General features: G+C 38.4%; 1 protein-coding gene across 1 annotated transcript; it reads left to right on the top strand.

The window, feature by feature from the left end:
- The first annotated feature begins 13,072 nt into the window (after positions 1-13,072).
- LOC127150565 (uncharacterized) lies at positions 13,073-14,290 on the top strand. Its single transcript, XM_051088435.1, has 3 exons — positions 13,073-13,265; positions 13,332-13,601; positions 13,692-14,290. The coding sequence occupies exons 1-3, from the start codon at positions 13,073-13,075 to the stop codon at positions 14,288-14,290; spliced, it is 1,062 nt and encodes a 353-aa protein (XP_050944392.1).
- Positions 14,291-17,286: the final 2,996 nt, after the last annotated feature.

Here is a 17,286-nt window from a genome sequence, read left to right as displayed (position 1 = left end):
CGCTAACTGTAGACGGTCGAGGCCAAATCGTAACCGCTTCGATCTTTGCTGGATCAACAGAAACTCCCTCACTGGACACCACATGTCCAAGGAAAGATACCTTCTTCAGCCAGAACTCGCACTTGGAGAACTTGGCATACAGCCTATTGGCTCGAAGAGTCTCTAAAACTTGGTGCAAGTGCTCCTCATGCTCAGCCTCCGTTTTGGAGTAGATCAAAATGTCGTCAATGAAAACTATGACGAACGAGTCTAGGAAGTCCTTAAACACCCTGTTCATCAAGTCCATGAATACCGCAGGAGCATTAGTCAACCCAAAAGACATCACAATGAACTCGTAATGTCCGTATATAGAACGGAAGACCGTCTTAGGGATATCACTGTCCCTGATCCTCAACTGGTGATAGCCTGATCGCAGGTCGATTTTAGAAAAGACAGTGGCTCCCTGAAACTGATCGAACAAGTCATCAATCTTGGGCAAGGGGTAGAGGTTCTTGACTGTCACCTTGTTCAGCTCTCTGTAGTCAATGCAAAGGCGCATCGACCCATCCTTCTTCTTCACAAACAACACTGGGACTCCCCAAGGTGACACACTGGGTTGGATGAAACTCTTGTCCAGCAACTCCTGCAGCTGTACCTTCAGCTCCTTTAGCTCGGTTGGAGCCATTCTGTAAGGGGCCCTCGAGATAGGAGTAGTGCCCGGCTCTAACTCGATGGCGAAGTCTATCTCCCTGGGAGGGGGAAGTCGTGGAAGCTCGTCGGAGAAAACATCAGGGTACTCCCTTACCACTGGTTCGGAGGACAGGGAAACTTCCTGTTCTCTGGTATCCACTACGCTTGCCAAGATGCCCTAAGTACCCTGGCTGAGCAGTTTACTCACCTTCATGGCTGAGATGACCTTGGGTATACATACAATGCCCGCCCCCCTAAATTTGAAATTAGGCCCAGAGGGAGGGTTGAAGACGACTTCCTTACCAAAACAGTCTATGCTTGCATGGTTAGCCGACAGCCAATCCATGCCTAAAATCACATCAAAATCCTGCATGTCTAACACTAGTAGGTCACGTCTAACATATGATTCGCTATCTCTACCCGACATGCCTTTATTTTTTCTTTAGACAACAGGACCTCCCCAGAAGGAGTAGAAACAAACAAAATACTACCCAATGGTTCTACCTCTAAACCTACATGCTGAACGAACACAGAGGATATGAACGAGTGGGATGACCCAGAGTCAAACAGTACAAAAGCATAATGCCCCAAGATTGGGAGCGTACCTGTCACCCTGTACCAGCTCGCTCGGCCTCCTGACGGGTAGTGGCAAAAACTCTTCCCTGCTGGGAAGCAGAAGGCTGTTGCGGTGTCGTCTCAAAGGGTTTTCGAGGACACGCGTCAGTGGTGTGCCTTGGTTGTCTGCACCTGAAGCAAACTTCACTCTTGGCCAAGCAACGACCTCCATGGACTCTCCCACAGGTAGTACAGATGGGTAGCTCTCTCAGAGTTCTCCCGCTATTGCAAGCTCCCGTCGGTGCCTTTGAAAGACACCTCCTTACCTCAGAGTTTGATGTAGTATCACGTCAGGCTGCGACTCAAACTTCCTCTTCTGTCCCAGGGCTGACCCTCTGTCGACGGCCTTGGACGAATCAGCTCTCTCATGCAGGCTCAAATCTAAGGCTATACGTAGTGCATCAGCATGAGTAGCTGGCCGGAGGGCTCGGACGATGCCCTAGAGGTCTAGTCTGAGACCTCTAACGAATTTCTCAGTCCTGGCAGCCTCATCCCTTACCACATTGGGAGCGAAACGGGATAGCATGTCGAACTCGGCGTCGTACTGCTCCACGGTCATGTCGCCTTGCTCCAAGTTTAGGAACTTTTGCAGCTTGGCGTGCTTCACGTTGGCAGAGAAGAACTTGGCATAGAAGTTCTCCTTGAACTTCTCCCAGCTTATTTTGCTGACGTCGCCTCCCAGCATCCTCTCAGCAGTCTCCCACCGGCGGTGCCTCTATCCTCCAAGAAGAAAACCGCACACTGCACCTTTTGGTCTTCTGGGCACTTCATGTACCGAAAGATAGTCTCTATGCACGTCAACCACATTTGGACCTTTGTGGGGTTGTCCATGGATCCGTCAAAAGTCTTAGGATTATACTTTCTAAAGTCTCTCAAGTGTTTGGCCTCAACCGACAGTTGAACTAGCGCGGGCTGAGCTTCCATCGGGGATGGAGGAATGACAGTCTCGGCCTGAACAAGGGTGGCCTGGTTCTGCTGGGCAGCGAAGAAAGGCGCTAGAGCGGCTTGCAACATGTCCTGATAGCGCTGCTCCATTACGGCGAGATCCTCCTGGGTGACCGATGCATTAGGGTCGACCACCGACACAGTAGGTTGCTCCTCGGGCTGGCCACGACCGGCTCCTCTGCCTCCCCTACCACCTCCTTGGCGTGCACCTCTACGTGGCGGCATTCTCCTTAAATTTCACCAGTAAAAACTTTCACCACAAGAGCATAACACTCAAATTTCTATGTTTATTCTATTCAGGCAAGGTTATAATCTTAACATTAGCAAGACTTTGAGACATACCTGGCGAGTGAGGAAGGACCGTATAGCCATAGGGTAAAATAAAGCCAAAACAAAACAAAGACTTACATCGTAAGTCAGTCTACAGAACCTAAAACACTGGGCTCTGATACCAACTGTAACGATCCAACTCCTTATACTGAGCCGAAGTCATTACTAAATGTAATTAACATAAATTAAGCCATAAAGTTTAGTTAAAATGAATAAAACCTCATAATTTTATTTATAAAAATCAAATCAGGGTAATGTGCGAAATATAAAAAAATATTAAAATCCTACTCGGGCCCTATCTATTTTAAAGAAACGAAATAGTAAATAAAGAAAAAAATAAAACTCAAGTACTAAATGTTTAAAACGGGGGTGTGAGCGGAAGCAGAAATCCCTATGGCTCGCCACTGTCACTTCTGGTCGCTCGCCAGCTTGCCCTTGCCCCTACCTCGGCCTCTACCTGAAAAACATGACATGGAGAGAGTGAGTATAAAATACTCAGTAAGGGACCCACTACTAGTCCCAATAGGTGCCTATTAACTTGCTATTAGAGTCCTGAAAATGGTACCCAATCTCTGGCACGTTTCCGAACACGTGCAACATGCGCTCCCGTAGGAACAAAAATCTAGTCTTCGGTGTCCCGGGGGAGCACCTAGGACATATTGGTCTATAGTGAACCCGAAGGAAGCACTAAGACAATCGAGCTGCAAGGATCCCGTCGAATCACTCGAATCATATCTATATCCATGCTAGACTGACGTCCCGTCGGACTACGCAGTCCTAAATAGGTGGTGATCCCGTAGGACACCCATGCAAGTACGACTCTAATATGCTAAGCTAACAGGTACCCTAACCATAGCATACATATACATAACATCATCATGTAATCATATCAGTCTAATCATCATCTCACATCTCATCACAATATCTAACATACAGTCATAACAAGCCACGTCATCACATTACCATGCCATCATATAAAACCACATCATCAGTCACATCATGCTCTCATTAATTTACATGTGTTGTACAGTCTAGTCCTTAACATGCATAATTGGAGGTCTATGCGGTCTCATGGTTCTAGTCATAGAGCTAGTAGTAGAAATCTCTTACCTAGAGGTTTGCTCGACGAGTCCATAACATGCAAAATGTGCTCGATGAGTCCTAACAAAAATCTCTTACCTAGAACCGGAAAACTAGGTGGCTCAAAAGGGCTTGGCAGCTCGGCTGAAAAAGCAGTGATCGGCTTGGCGGCTCGGCTTGGGCGTGACGCGGCTCGGCTCGTGCACAATCATGGCTCGGCTCGGGTGCAGGTGCTGCGTGCATGCGGCTCAGCTGGCGGTGAAGACGCGGGTCGTTCGAATCGCGGGGCAGAGACACGACGGGGTCGAGTTTACGTGTGAACGAGGCGCGGCGCGGGTTTCCGAATTCGGGCGGATCGACGGGGTTCTCGGGTCGGTGTGGAGGCACAGTCGCGGCTTGGCTTCGTCGACTTCGACGGATGGCGCTCGGCGTGCGACGGCGTGGCTTCGTGGCGGCAGCTGGCAGAAGAATTCGGCTCGCGACTGGGGGATGCGGGTCGGCTTGGAGACGCGACTAGTGGCTGGGCTGCGCGGCTTCGCAACCTTCGACCCAGACACGACGGTTGGCGTGGGGCGGACGAGGGACCGGCGGGGCTCCAAGTGGTTGGCTCGGGATTGCGGCTGAGGTCCCGTATGTGTTGGCTAAAATCCGGTGGCGCGGTGGAGCTGTGGTCGGCAGCGGCTAGGGTTTCAAACAAAAGATTTTAGGGTTAGCTTCCCTTTTCCTCTTTTTCTTTTGAAGAAGATGATGGGTTTTTATGATGCACGGGTCCCTAGGCCTCATTTAAACACCAATTAACCCCACATTCTCTCTCCTCCTCCAAATCTCACCAAATCCCCCTTTTCTCTCCTTTTAAAATAATTCTTTCTTTCTTTTCCCCAATTAAATCCTCACATCTCTCCTCAACCAACCAACCTTAATCTTCAACAAGTAACTTTACCAAATTTATTTCCAAATAAAAAAATTATTATCCAAATCAAAATAATTATAACCCTAAACCTTAATTAATCACAAAGTCAAAAATAATCAAGTTCCTCAAATAAATTCGAAATTTCCATAATTACACTTAAGACGATAAAATGAAAAATCCAATATGTTGTGGCGTTACATATATATATTTCCACATATACATATAATTATCAAATCTCCAACAAACTTTTCACCCCACAATTTAATTAAATAACATCCAAATTATTTAATTAAATTCAATCTCAACAACACTAAAAAATCCACAACTTTACTCAATTTTCTTAACTTACCATTTAATCAAAAACTCAACAAACACCACATGTCAAAACATTTAATTAATTAAATATTCATCCAAGAAATATTTAATTAATTTTAATTCCCACAAAATCAAATAATTCTCATTAAATGGATTCAAAATAACGCTCAATAAATTTAATCTAATTAAACAAAATTAAGATAATTAACTCCAAAATTATCTTAATTTTTGGGGCGTTACATATTGACTCAAGTGAATATTAATAAAGACTACTCATCAGGATTGTGCGAAGCTCCCCAGACGTAGGCAATATTGGCTGAACTGGGTTAACAAAGTTTCTTGTGTTATTCTCTTATGTTGTCCCTCTAGTTATTATAAAAGGTATTAGCTTTAGTATTAACTGAAGAATTAATTATCTCACTCTTTTTTCAATTGGAATCAGAGTGGGTTGTTAGATCATGGAGATAATCAGAGAGGGACCATCAACTTCTCGTCCTCCGGTACTAGATGGAAAAAATTGCTCTGTTGAAGATTTTGTCTAAAAGATATTATAAGATTATTTTTTTAAAAGATAAGATAATTAAAGGATAAAAATGATTTTATCTAAAAGATATTATGAGATTATTCTTTTAAAAGATAAGATAATTAAAGGATAAAAGATCCTCCTTTATTTTAGGAATATTGCTAATTATCTTTGAAGATATAAGATTTATACATATAAATCCTATATGTATAAATAGGACTTTCGAATACAGGGTTCGGTAGCGGAAAAATATTAAAATGATCATTCATGGTTGAAGGTTAACGAAGAATTGATTGCAGAAGTTGCAGAAACGAAAAGGCAGTATGATCTTATGTCTATAAGATCAACATGTTGATCTAAGTTGATATTGTTGATGAGTAAGGAAAAGGATGAGACAGTGGTTTGCATGATCACAATAATTTTTAGAAGTATATAAAGATATCGTCGAAGACATTTACTCATACATTCAGGGGGAGCCTAAAGTCTGAAGCCGAGACACATGTTATATAGTTATATAGTTGAACAGAGTACAGATGCTATATCGATGTATATTGACTAAAGTGAATCTTAATAAAATTACTCATCAGGGCTGTGCGCAGCTCCCCAAACGTAGGCAACATTGGCCAAACTGTCCCTCTAGCTATTACAACTGTTATTAGCTTTAGTATTAACTGAAGGTTTAATTGATTATCGCACTGTTTTTTCAATTGGTATCAGAGCGGTTATTAAACCATGGAGATAATCAGAGAGGGACCATCAGCTTCTCGTCCTCCTGTTTTAGATAGTAAAAACTACTCATATTGGAAACCTCGGATGATCTTATTTATTAAGATGTTAGATGGAAAAGCTTAGAGAGATCTTGGGGCAGGTTATGATCCTCCTATGATTACCATGAATGGTGTTTCGGTTCTAAAACCTGAAGTTGATTGGACCGATGCTAAAGAGCAAGTTTCCATTGGAAATACTAGAGCACTTAACGCGATATTTAATGGTGTTGACCTGAACATTTTCATGTTAATAAATTCTTGCAGTACAGCCAAAGAAGCTTGGAAAACCTTGGAGGTAGCGTATGAAGGTACTTCGAAAGTAAAGATCTCAAGATTACAGTTGATAACGTCTAAGTTTGAGGCATTAAGAATGATCGAGGATGAATCAGTGTCTGATTACAATAAGAGAGTGCTTGAAATCGTAAATGAATCTTTGCTGCTCGATGAAAAAATACCTTACTCTAAAAAAGTGAGGAAAGTACTTCGATCCTTGCCCAGGAAATTTGATATGAAAGTTACTGCCATTGAGGAAGCTCATGATATTACAACGCTGAAACTTGTTGAATTATTTGGTTCGTTGCTTACATTTGAGATGGCCATTGCTGATAGAGAAAGTAAGAAAGGCAAGGGAATTGCTTTTAAATCCACGCATGTAAGTGAGGAGGCTGTAAGTGACACTAAAGCAAACATTAACGAATCAATAGACCTCCTAATCAAACAGTTTACTAATATGGTCAAGAAATTCAAAAACTTGAATACCACAGGATCAAACGCTCAAAATCTGATTAACTATAAAAGAAAAGATGGTGAGAACAATATGAGAAGGTTTAATGAAAATTCAAACAGTAGAAATAGTGATTATGGACGAAAAAAAGAGGGCGAACAAGAATTTTCAGATGTAGAGAATGTGAGGGAGTTAGCCATTATCAGGTTGAATGTCCCATGTTTTTAAGAAGACAAAAGAAAGCCTTTCAGAAAAATTTTCGTGATACATTGTCAGATGAGGACACTGACGATAATGAAGAAGATAATGGCATGAATGCATTCACTATACACATTACAAAAACTGATTCTGATGATGAAAGTGAAAGTTCTGAAGAAAATTATGATAATGAGTTGACATTTGAGGAACTCAAAGTACTGTGGAAAGAAGATATTGAAGCCAGAGCAATACAAGAAGAAAGAATTCAAGACCTTATGGAAGAAAATGAACGATTAGTGTCTATCATATCATCTCTAAAGCTGAAATTAATAGAAGTTCAGAAAGACTACGATTAGACGATAAAATCTGTGAAGATGTTAAATTCAGGAACTGAAAATTTAGACTAAATACTAAATTCAAGACAGAATAGTTCAAGTAAATATGGTCTTGGTTTTGATGCTTCAGAGAGAAGTATTAAACCTACAACTGAAACAAAGTTTATTTCTGCTTTAGTAAAAGACGAAACTGAAACAGTTCCTACAATGACAGTTGTTAATCCTCCAGCTAAAACTACAAGATGGACTTGTTATTACTGTGGTAAAAAAGGTCATATCAGACCTTTTTGTTTTAAACTACAAAGAAACAAATGGTGGCAGTGGAAGACAGAGTATGATAGTTTAAAGCATAAATCAACTTTAAAAAATTGGAACAAAGGAAAAAGAAGTCGTATGGTCTGGAGAGTTAAACCATCTGAACACTGCAATATTACCTTACAATATCTTGAAGTTATTTATGTTGCTGTTTCTGTTGAAGTTGTGCAGTTCATATGCTGTTTTGAATACTGGCTACAAGGTAGAGAAATGAAATGATGGTTATGTTGATCTGTTGTGTTAATTATGTGGTTGAATATGGATGTTTGCTGACTGTTCTTTTATGAAAAGTCTCTGAGATGCATTATCTTGAACGAGAAAAGAAATTCCTTTTAGACAAAAGGGGTAGATTATTCTTTTAAAAGATAAGATAATTAAAGGATAAAAGATCCTCCTTTATTTTAGGAATATTTCCAATTATCTTTGAAGAAATTGAACTTTCGAATATAGGGTTCGATAGCGGAAAAATATTAAAAAGATCATTCATGGTTGAAGGTTAACGAAGAATTGATTGCAGAAGCTGCAGGAACGAAAAGGCAGTATGATCTTATGTCTATAAGATCAGCATGTTGATCTAAGTTGATATTGTTGATGAGTAATGAAAAGGATGAGAAAGTGGTTTGCATGATCACAGTAATCTTTAGAAGTATATAAAGATATCGTCGAAGACATTCACTCATGCATTCAGGGGGAGCTTGAAGTCAAACATCATTGAGGAGAGTTACTCATGTATTCAAGGGGATCCTGAAGTTTGAAGCCGAGACACATGTTATATAGTCATATAGTTGAACAGAGTACAGATGTTGTATCGATGTATATTGACTAAAGTGAATCTTAATAAAATTACTCATCAGGGCTATGTGCAGCTCCACAGATGTAGGCAACATTGGCTGAACTGGGTTACCAAAGTTTTTTATGTTATTCTCTTCTGTTGTCCCTCTAGCTATTACAACTGTTATTAGCTTTAATATTAACTGAAGGTTTAATTGATTATCTCACTGCTTTTTCATACTCATACTAGAAGCCTCGTATGATATTCTTCATTAAAACATTAGATGGAAAAGCATGAGAGCCCTTGTTGCTGGTTATGAACCTCTAATGGTCACTATGAATGGAGTATCAGTGCCAAAACCGAAAGTTGATTGTACAGATGCTGAAGAACGATCTTCAGTTGGAAATGCTAGAGCTATAAATGCAATCTTCAACGGTGTGGATTTGTGTTCAAACTTATTAACTCCTAAACTACTACTAAAGAAGCTTGGAAAATAGTGGAAGTTGCATATGAAGGAACTTCTAAAGTGAAGATATCATGACTGCAGTTGATAACTTCAAAATTCGAAGCCTTGAAAATGACTGAAGATGAGTCAGTCTCTGAAAATAACGATAGGGTTCTGGAGATAGCTAATGATTCGCTACTGCTTGGTGAAAAGATATCTGAGTCTAAAATTGTTCGCAAAGTGTTAATACCAAGGAAGTTTGACATGAAGGTCACTGCTATAGAAGAAGCCTAAGATATAACAACTTTAAAACTTGATGAACTATTTGGGTCGCTACTTACTTTTGAAATGACTGTCAAATAGAGAAAGTAAGAAAGGTAAGGGGATTGCCTTTAAATCTGCTTATGAACAGGAGACCGCTGTAATTCAGTTTGATAATGAAGTTAATCAGGATGAGTCAATAGCTCTCGTAACGAAACAATTCTCTAAGATGGCCAGGAAGTTCAAAAGTATGAATACTGCTGGAACAACTGTCAAAACTGGAAGACACGATGGTGAGAACTCTATAAGAAAGGCTATTGACTTCTCATATAGAAGAAATAGCGATCATGGTAAGAAAAAAGAAGATGTAGGGAGGTCTTTTAGATGTAGAGAATGTGAGAGGTTTGGTCATTATCAGGCTGAATGTTCCACATATCTCAAAAGACAAAAGAAAAATTATTATGCTACCTTGTATGATGAGGACTCAATTGATGACGAAGTTGATCATGGCATGAATGCCTTCACAGCGTGTATTACAGAAATCAATCTTGAAGATGATAGTGAGTGTTCTGATAATGATGAGAATGAAAAGTTAACGCTTGAAAAACTCAAAATGTTGAGGAAGGAAGACTCGGAAGCTAGAGCTATTCAAAAAGAAAGAATTCAAGATTTGATGGAAGAAAATGAACGTTTGGTGGGAGTCATATCATCTCTAAAAGTGAAATTGAAAGAGGTTCAGAATGAGTCTGATCAGACAATTAAGTCTGTAAAGATGCAAAATTCAAGAACTGACAGCTTAGACTCAATCCTGAACTCAGGACAGAATGACTCAAGTAAATATGGTCTGGGGTTTGATGCTTCCATGAGGAGTGCCAAGTTTACATCTGAAGTAAGATTTGTTCCAGCTTCAGTAAAAGGAACAACCAAACCAAATTGTGCAACTGCGGTTACTAATAGACCTGCTAAATCTTCCAGACGAGTCTGTTATTATTGTGGTCGAGGTGGTCATATTCGATCATTTTGCTACAAAAATACTAAGAGACGGGAGATATCAGCAAAAGGTAAAAATTGAAAATCATCAGAATAATTTAATGTTTGCCAAATGTTACAAAAGTATAAGGGGAGCTCACATGATTTGAAGAGTGAAGACATCTGAGAAGTGCAAGGTTGCATTTACAACAGTTTAAACCATTATTGATGCTTTGTACTTTGACAGTGGATGTTCAAGACATATGACTGGCAATCGACCATTCTTTATTGAAATAGAGGAATGTGATTCAGATCATGTTACTTTTGGAGATGGAGCCAAAGGAAGAATTATTGCAAAAGGAAATATTGATAGAAGTAATATACCTGTCTTAATGAAGTTAGATATGTGGATGGATTGAAGGCAAACTTGATTAGTATAAGTCAACTATGTGACCAAGGATACAGTTTAAACTTTGACAACACTGGTTGTGTAGTTACAGACAAAAATAATAAAGTGTTTATGAGTGGAAGATGACAAGTAGATAACTGTTATCATTGGAGCTCCAATAGCTCAAACATATGTCACTTAACTAAAACTGATCAAACCTGGTTGTGGCATAGGAAGTTGGGGCACATTAGCTTGAAAAGCTTCGATAAAGTTATTAGAAACGAGGCTGTTGTAAGCATTCCTTCTTTAGATATCAATGGCAAATTTTTTTATGGTGACTCTCAAGTTGGAAAGCAAACTAAAACTTCTCACAGAAGTTTAAAATGTTATACAATTAGAGTTCTTGAACTCCTACATATTTATCTTATTGGTCATGCAAACTGAAAGTGTGGGTGGAAAGAAGTATGTTTTGATTGTCGTGGATGATTACTCCAGATTTACTTGGGTTCGGTTCTTAAAAGAAAAATCAAATACTGCTAAAACATGTATCATTTTATGTTTGAATTATGGAAGGGAATGAAGCCAAATATTAAGTATTTTCATATTTTTGGAAGTAGTGTTACATTCTAGCCGATAGAGAGTATCATTGGAAGTGGGATGTGAAATCTGATCAAGGAATCTTTCTTGGATACTCTCAGAATAATCGAGCTTACAAAGTCTTTAATATTAAATCAAGAAAAGTTATGGAAACAATCAATGTTGTGGTAAATGATTTTGAATCTAATGTCAACCAATTTAATATTGAGGATGATGAGACTTCTATTATACCTGATGTTACTTCTACCCTTCTTAAGGAAATACCTAAAGATGATCGTCAGCCAGACAGTACGAAGATAAATTCAAAAATAATAACTGATGAAGTTATGAATGATGAAATTGTACTTGTCCCGTCTGCACATGTGAAAAAGAATCATCCCCCAAATTCCATAATAGGTGATCCTTCAGCTAAAATCACTACCAGAAGGAAAGAGAAAGTAGATTACACAAAAATGATTGTTGATTTATGTTATATCTCAGTAATATGAAAAACAGTAAAAGATAATCAAGGACCTTTCAGTTACGGCTGCAACTAATAATATACATAATAACTAGTGAGAAAGTAGAAGAGAATAACACATGAGACTTTGGTAACCCAGTTCGACCAATAATGCCTACGTCTGGGGAGCTGCGCACAACTCAGATGAGGAATTTTATTAATAGTCACCATAAATATCAAAACATCAATATAGCTTAAGTATACATCTAAATACTATAACTATATGACTTGTGAATTAACATCAGACTCCAGGCTCCTCCTAGAATAAAGAAGACTCCCGTCGACAGCGTCTGAAGGTCAGGCTCCCCCTGAATGTATGCATGACTCAGTCATTAATCAAACTAACCATAGTCTCATTCTGTATATTACTCATCCTCAAAACTCTACTTTAGGTAGTCATGTTGCTCTGGAAGTTATAAACTACCTTTCGTTTCAGCCGCAGCCGCTTCAATCACCAATCGGAAGATTAGTCTTCGTAATCAGCACCCAAGCTTTTTTTCTTCTATCTTTTCACGCACATTTCAATCCTCTTCAGAGAACATATATAACCAACTTGTATCTTCTAAAAATATAAGATCCCTAAAGAAGAGGAACTTATTTTATATCTTGGAGATAAATAGAGGAATTCCATAAATATATGAGAATCAAATATTCATTGGTTATCTTCTCTTAAATATATCTTCTCTTTTAATTTAAAAGATATTCTTTTAGACAAACTACACTTCAACACAATAGAACCCACATCTGTTGAAAGTGCTCTCAAGGATGAATACTGGATAAACGACATGAATAAAGAATTACTTCAATTTAAGCGTAACAATTTGTGGACCTTGGTTCCTAAGCCTGACAGGGTGAATGTTATAGGAAATAAGTAGATTTTTAAAAATAAAATTGATGAATCAGAGTATGTAACAAAGAACAAAGCTCGTTTGGTGGCTCAAGGTTATGCTCAAGTAGAAGGTATTAACTTTGATGAAACTTTCGCACCTGTTACAAAACTTGAAACTATTCACCTCCTGCTCGGAATATCGTATATCTGCAAATTTAAATTATATCAAATGGATGTCAAAAGCGCCTTTTTAAATGGTTACTTGAATGAGGAAGTCTTTGTAGCTTAACCAAAAGGGTTTGTTGATTCTGAATTTCCTCAGCATGTTTACAAGCTCAATAAAGCTTTGTATGGGTTAAAGCAAGCTCCTCGAGCTTGGTATGAGCGCTTAACAATCTATCTGGGTGATAAAGGATACTCTAGAGGTAGAACTCAAATGGAGAGTCTCCCCTGATATAATAGGTTTTTTTTTCTAGTGATTATTTAAACGGCCATTAACCTGTTCATCCCTTCATCCTTGCTGTTACAACAGTTCATTTTGTTTTGATAATTGTTCACTATGGTAAATTCTTGCAAGGGTTCCTAAATGACGCAGCCATCTGAAGATGAACCTGAGGTTACAATTTTGTCGCCTCCTGTACGACAGGTGAAGGTGAGAGAACGGAGGTTCAAAAGTACTCCACCACGAAGGTCGTATCGACTACCATCTGAAAAATCACAGGAAGAGGCCTCAAGTAAGTTGTATGAATCTGTGTTGTCTGAGTCTGTACCTGTGGTAGGTGAGTCTTCTGTTCCTGCTTCTTCTATCGCACATGCACCTCGAGTTCTTGTGACTACTGTGTAAGATTTGGATTCGAATGACCCGGATGATGTACCTCTAGCTCGATTGTTGAAGAGGACCTTGATTCCATATGTTTCAGATAAACTTCCTGTTGATCCCCCTAATTCTATTCATTCACAGGAAAGTTCGTCAACAGAAGGAGTATTTATTGCTACTCCTAGTATTCCCCTAGCATCTGACGTTCAATCGGGGCCGTCAGCTCATTCCCCTCCTGCATCGCCACCTCCATTTGCTACTGTTGATGCTCATGAATCTGTTCCCAATGATGTTCCTGGTGATATTTCTGCTGTACCAGTGCGTCAATCGAATGATCAACGAGAACAGGATGAGGTGGAACCTCAACACCCTGATATTTGAATTGAAGAAGTTCCTCCAAATGATAATGAAAATCCTGCCGTTCCTTCTACTTCTGCTGATATCCCCACTGCATCTAAGCTAGCAGAAAGGAAATTTCAACAAAAGAGGTGTAATATAACTACTAAAACTGGTAGGAAGAAGATTCCTCCAAATATTCCTTTTGTCCTCATTGATGGAATATCCTTTCATCATGAAGAGAGTGTCCAATGTTGGAAGTTTGTGGTGCTGCAAGGGATAGCAGATGAGGTAAATGTTTCTGACAAACATCAATCTTGTATGAGTATTATGGACCTTATTGGAAGGGTTGGTTTAACAAAAACTATTTCGAATGTCGGTCCATTTTATCCCCAGCTTATTAGGAAGTTTATAGTTAATTTGCCTAATGATTTTAATGATCCAAGTAGCCTAGATTATCAGACGGTTCATATTCGGGGGTTCAAATTTGTGATTTCTCCTATTGTGATTAACGGGTTTTTAGGGAATGTTATTGATGTTGACTGTTCTCCATCGTCTCCTTCCACTGATGTTCTAGCTTCTGTCTTATCTGATGGGACATTGTCCACTTGGCCTGTAAAAATGGAATTCCTGCAGTCACTCTTAGCATGAAATATGTCATTTTGCATAAGATTAGTATTGCTAATTGGTTCCCTTCCTCTCATGCCTCCAGTGTATCTGCTGCCTTAGGAACATTTCTATATCGAATCTGGAATGATAATAAGGTGAATACAGGTGCATTCATTTACAATTAGCTGTTACGACACGTTGGTTCATTTGGGGGTAAGATTCTCATTGCTTTTCCATGACTCTTCTCAAATCTGTTAGTACACCTCAATGGAGTTGTGCTCACTGTAGCTGATACTCCTGAACCTGACCTAAAACTTTATCCCTTAGCTACAGACTCTTTTAAGGTAGTCATGTGCCTGATATTGATCATAATGTGCATCCATCTCGTGGTTCGAGCGTTTTCAACACTAGTGACTGGGATGAGTCTGCTGAAGGTTTCTTTGTTGATCGTGAGTTAGTTGCCCGCATTGTTAATGCTCTGACTGTTGAATCTCATGCTTTAACTAACTCCATCAATCTATTTTATGAACAACGGTTGGAAATTGATGCCCTCATTCGACACTTGAAGACCTTTGCTCCATCTACTAGTCGTAGAAAATCAACTACTGATTGATATATTTTTTTTGGTTCAAAGGGGAAGTGTGAGTGCCATTGTTGGGTTGGGTTTATTAAGATGATCTGATGTGTTGTTTTTTTGTGAAGATTTGTTGTTTTTGGTGACAGAAGTAATTGACTAAATCTTTTGTCCTCTAAAGTTTTTGTTTGAAATGAATGAATCAGTTTATTAAGTGTTGAAGCTTGTGGCTTTGTCTTGAACCAGAAAAGAAATTCCTTTTAGACAAAAGGGGGAGTTTGTTGAAGATTTTGTCTAAAAGATTTTTGGGAATATCTATAACTAAATATCCTTGGTTAATGAATGAGATATATCTTTGATAAATAAATTAATTAAATGATGAGATATTCAAAGGATAAAAGATTTTCCATTATTTTAGGAATCTTGTTATTTATCTTCAAAAGAAAAGAAGATTTATACATATATATATATATATATATATATAAATAGATTGTTACGGTGACGATTGGGTGTGACGAAAAAAAATAGAGAAACATAAGTTGAAGAAGATTGTTCACATCAGAGGTCGTCTGCAGAAGCTACCGGTTTCCAAAGGTATTATGATCTTATGTCTATAAGATCAACATGTTGATCTAAACTAAAATAATCGATGAGTAACGTAACAGACGAGAAAGATATTCATTCATGTGTTCAGGGAGAGCCTAAAGCCAGACATCGTGAAGAAAAGTAATTCATGGGGAGCCTGGAGTCTGATGTCAAGACACATGCTATTAAGTCATATAATTGAACAGAGCACCATATGCTGTATTGATGTATATTGACTCAAGTGAATATTAATAAAGATTAGTCATCAGGGCTGTGCGCAGCTCCCCAGACATAGGCAATATTGGCCGAACTGGGTTAACAAAGTTTCTTGTGTTATTCTTTTATGTTGTCCCTCTAGTTACTACAAAAGTTATTAGCTTTAGTATTAACTGATGAATTAATTATCTCACTGTTTTTTCACAAATGTAACAACAATAAAAGACAAATTCCTTATACAAAAACTAACTTCGGCATGACCCTCCCAAAGTAACAATGACATTTAAACATTCAAAGTGACCTTTAAGCCTCTTCTTTCGATATGGGCATGACTGGCGTTCTTCTTTCGATTTTCTTCTTCTTCGAGTTTTTAAAAAGGCACTCCCAACACAACCCGATAAGCGTCGGGAGATCCCACTAATCCCAACACATTTGGTAAAGCGTTAGAAGTACCCTTATATCTCCCGACACATACATGCATGATGTAGGGAGATACATCATCGTTCTTTAAATGATGTCTTTCGACTGACGCCTCACAGTATGCACCGCAAGTTGTGTGAGAACTCCCGACGCCACCAAGAATGCGTCGGGAATTCCCCACTAGTTCTCGACATCTTTGTTAAGGCATTAGGAGTTCACCTCTATCTCCCAACGCATAACATTATGTGTCTGGAGATACTCGTTCTCCTAACGCGTCTTTTATTATGACAAAAGATACCATATCTGCCGACACCGTTTCTTCTGACAGTCTAAATCAGCGTAGGGAGATCCAAAATTTCTTATAATAAGAAGTTTTGATACCAAATAAGAAGTAATTTTAAATCTCCAATTTTCCTTGTATGAATTTGTAAGTATGAACACTACCCCTTTATAACAGAGAGTGAACAACAAATTTTCCTTGATGAAAGGGAAGATAGAACAACTAATTGTAACAAAATATATATAAAAAAACAAATGTCAAAATAAATTGCAACAAATCCTAAAACAAACTAACAAACTAAAATAATTAAAATAGCTCATAATACTTCAAGTTGAATACACGTTCATTAATGAAACAATGCAACTCTATATGAATAGTTAAATACCATTTATTTTTAATGGTTCCTCCAATAAATGGTGAACTTACACAATTAAGATAAAAGAAAAAAAAAAGAAAATGTTCAGTATTTTCCAAGATGAAGAATTTGTATCAAGATAAGTAATAAACATTTTGAACTTTCTTTAATGAACATCAATCAAGTTTACTTAGCTAATCAATAGACTTGATTCCTTGAATTGTTAATCGTTTTAGAGTAACTAAGACAATTGGATTTGCATAGTCTCTCGTTATAATAAAATTTGTTCTCATAACTTTCTTTATTTTTGCCTTGAACATCGTATAATATCATGAGTGTTTTAGAGAGTCCACTTTAAAATTATCATAGAAGCAACCCCTTCACACCACATAGGTGATTCATGTAAAAAACATCGTATATGCTCTTTTCGTAAATAATTGTTCAACAATTTATAGAAATCATTAAAAGCATAGTGCTTACCCTAATAAACCAAGCTTGCACTGTCTCATCAACCTAGGAATGAATAGAAAAATAATTGAATGTAGTACTAGTTATTTAAAGGTCGATCTATAACTTAAACAAAAAGATATCTTGGAATTTTCGGTCAA

Source organism: Cucumis melo, chromosome 8 (genome assembly GCF_025177605.1).
Source record: "Cucumis melo cultivar AY chromosome 8, USDA_Cmelo_AY_1.0, whole genome shotgun sequence".
NCBI classification, from domain to species: Eukaryota; Viridiplantae; Streptophyta; class Magnoliopsida; order Cucurbitales; family Cucurbitaceae; genus Cucumis; species Cucumis melo.
Note: the sequence above shows the minus strand (reverse complement) of the source record. Positions and strands in the feature narration are given on the sequence as shown.

What these genes read in the sequence shown, in the direction of transcription:
- LOC127150565 (XM_051088435.1), top strand. Translation starts at nt 13,073, where the DNA reads ATGACGCAGCCATCTGAAGATGAACCTGAGGTTACAATTTTGTCGCCT. An exon ending in TGAGTCTGTACCTGTGGTAG is followed by an intron (nt 13,266 to 13,331) that starts GTGAGTCTTCTG and finishes CTACTGTGTAAG; the next exon opens with ATTTGGATTCGAATGACCCG. An exon ending in TGTTCCCAATGATGTTCCTG is followed by an intron (nt 13,602 to 13,691) that starts GTGATATTTCTG and finishes TTTGAATTGAAG; the next exon opens with AAGTTCCTCCAAATGATAAT.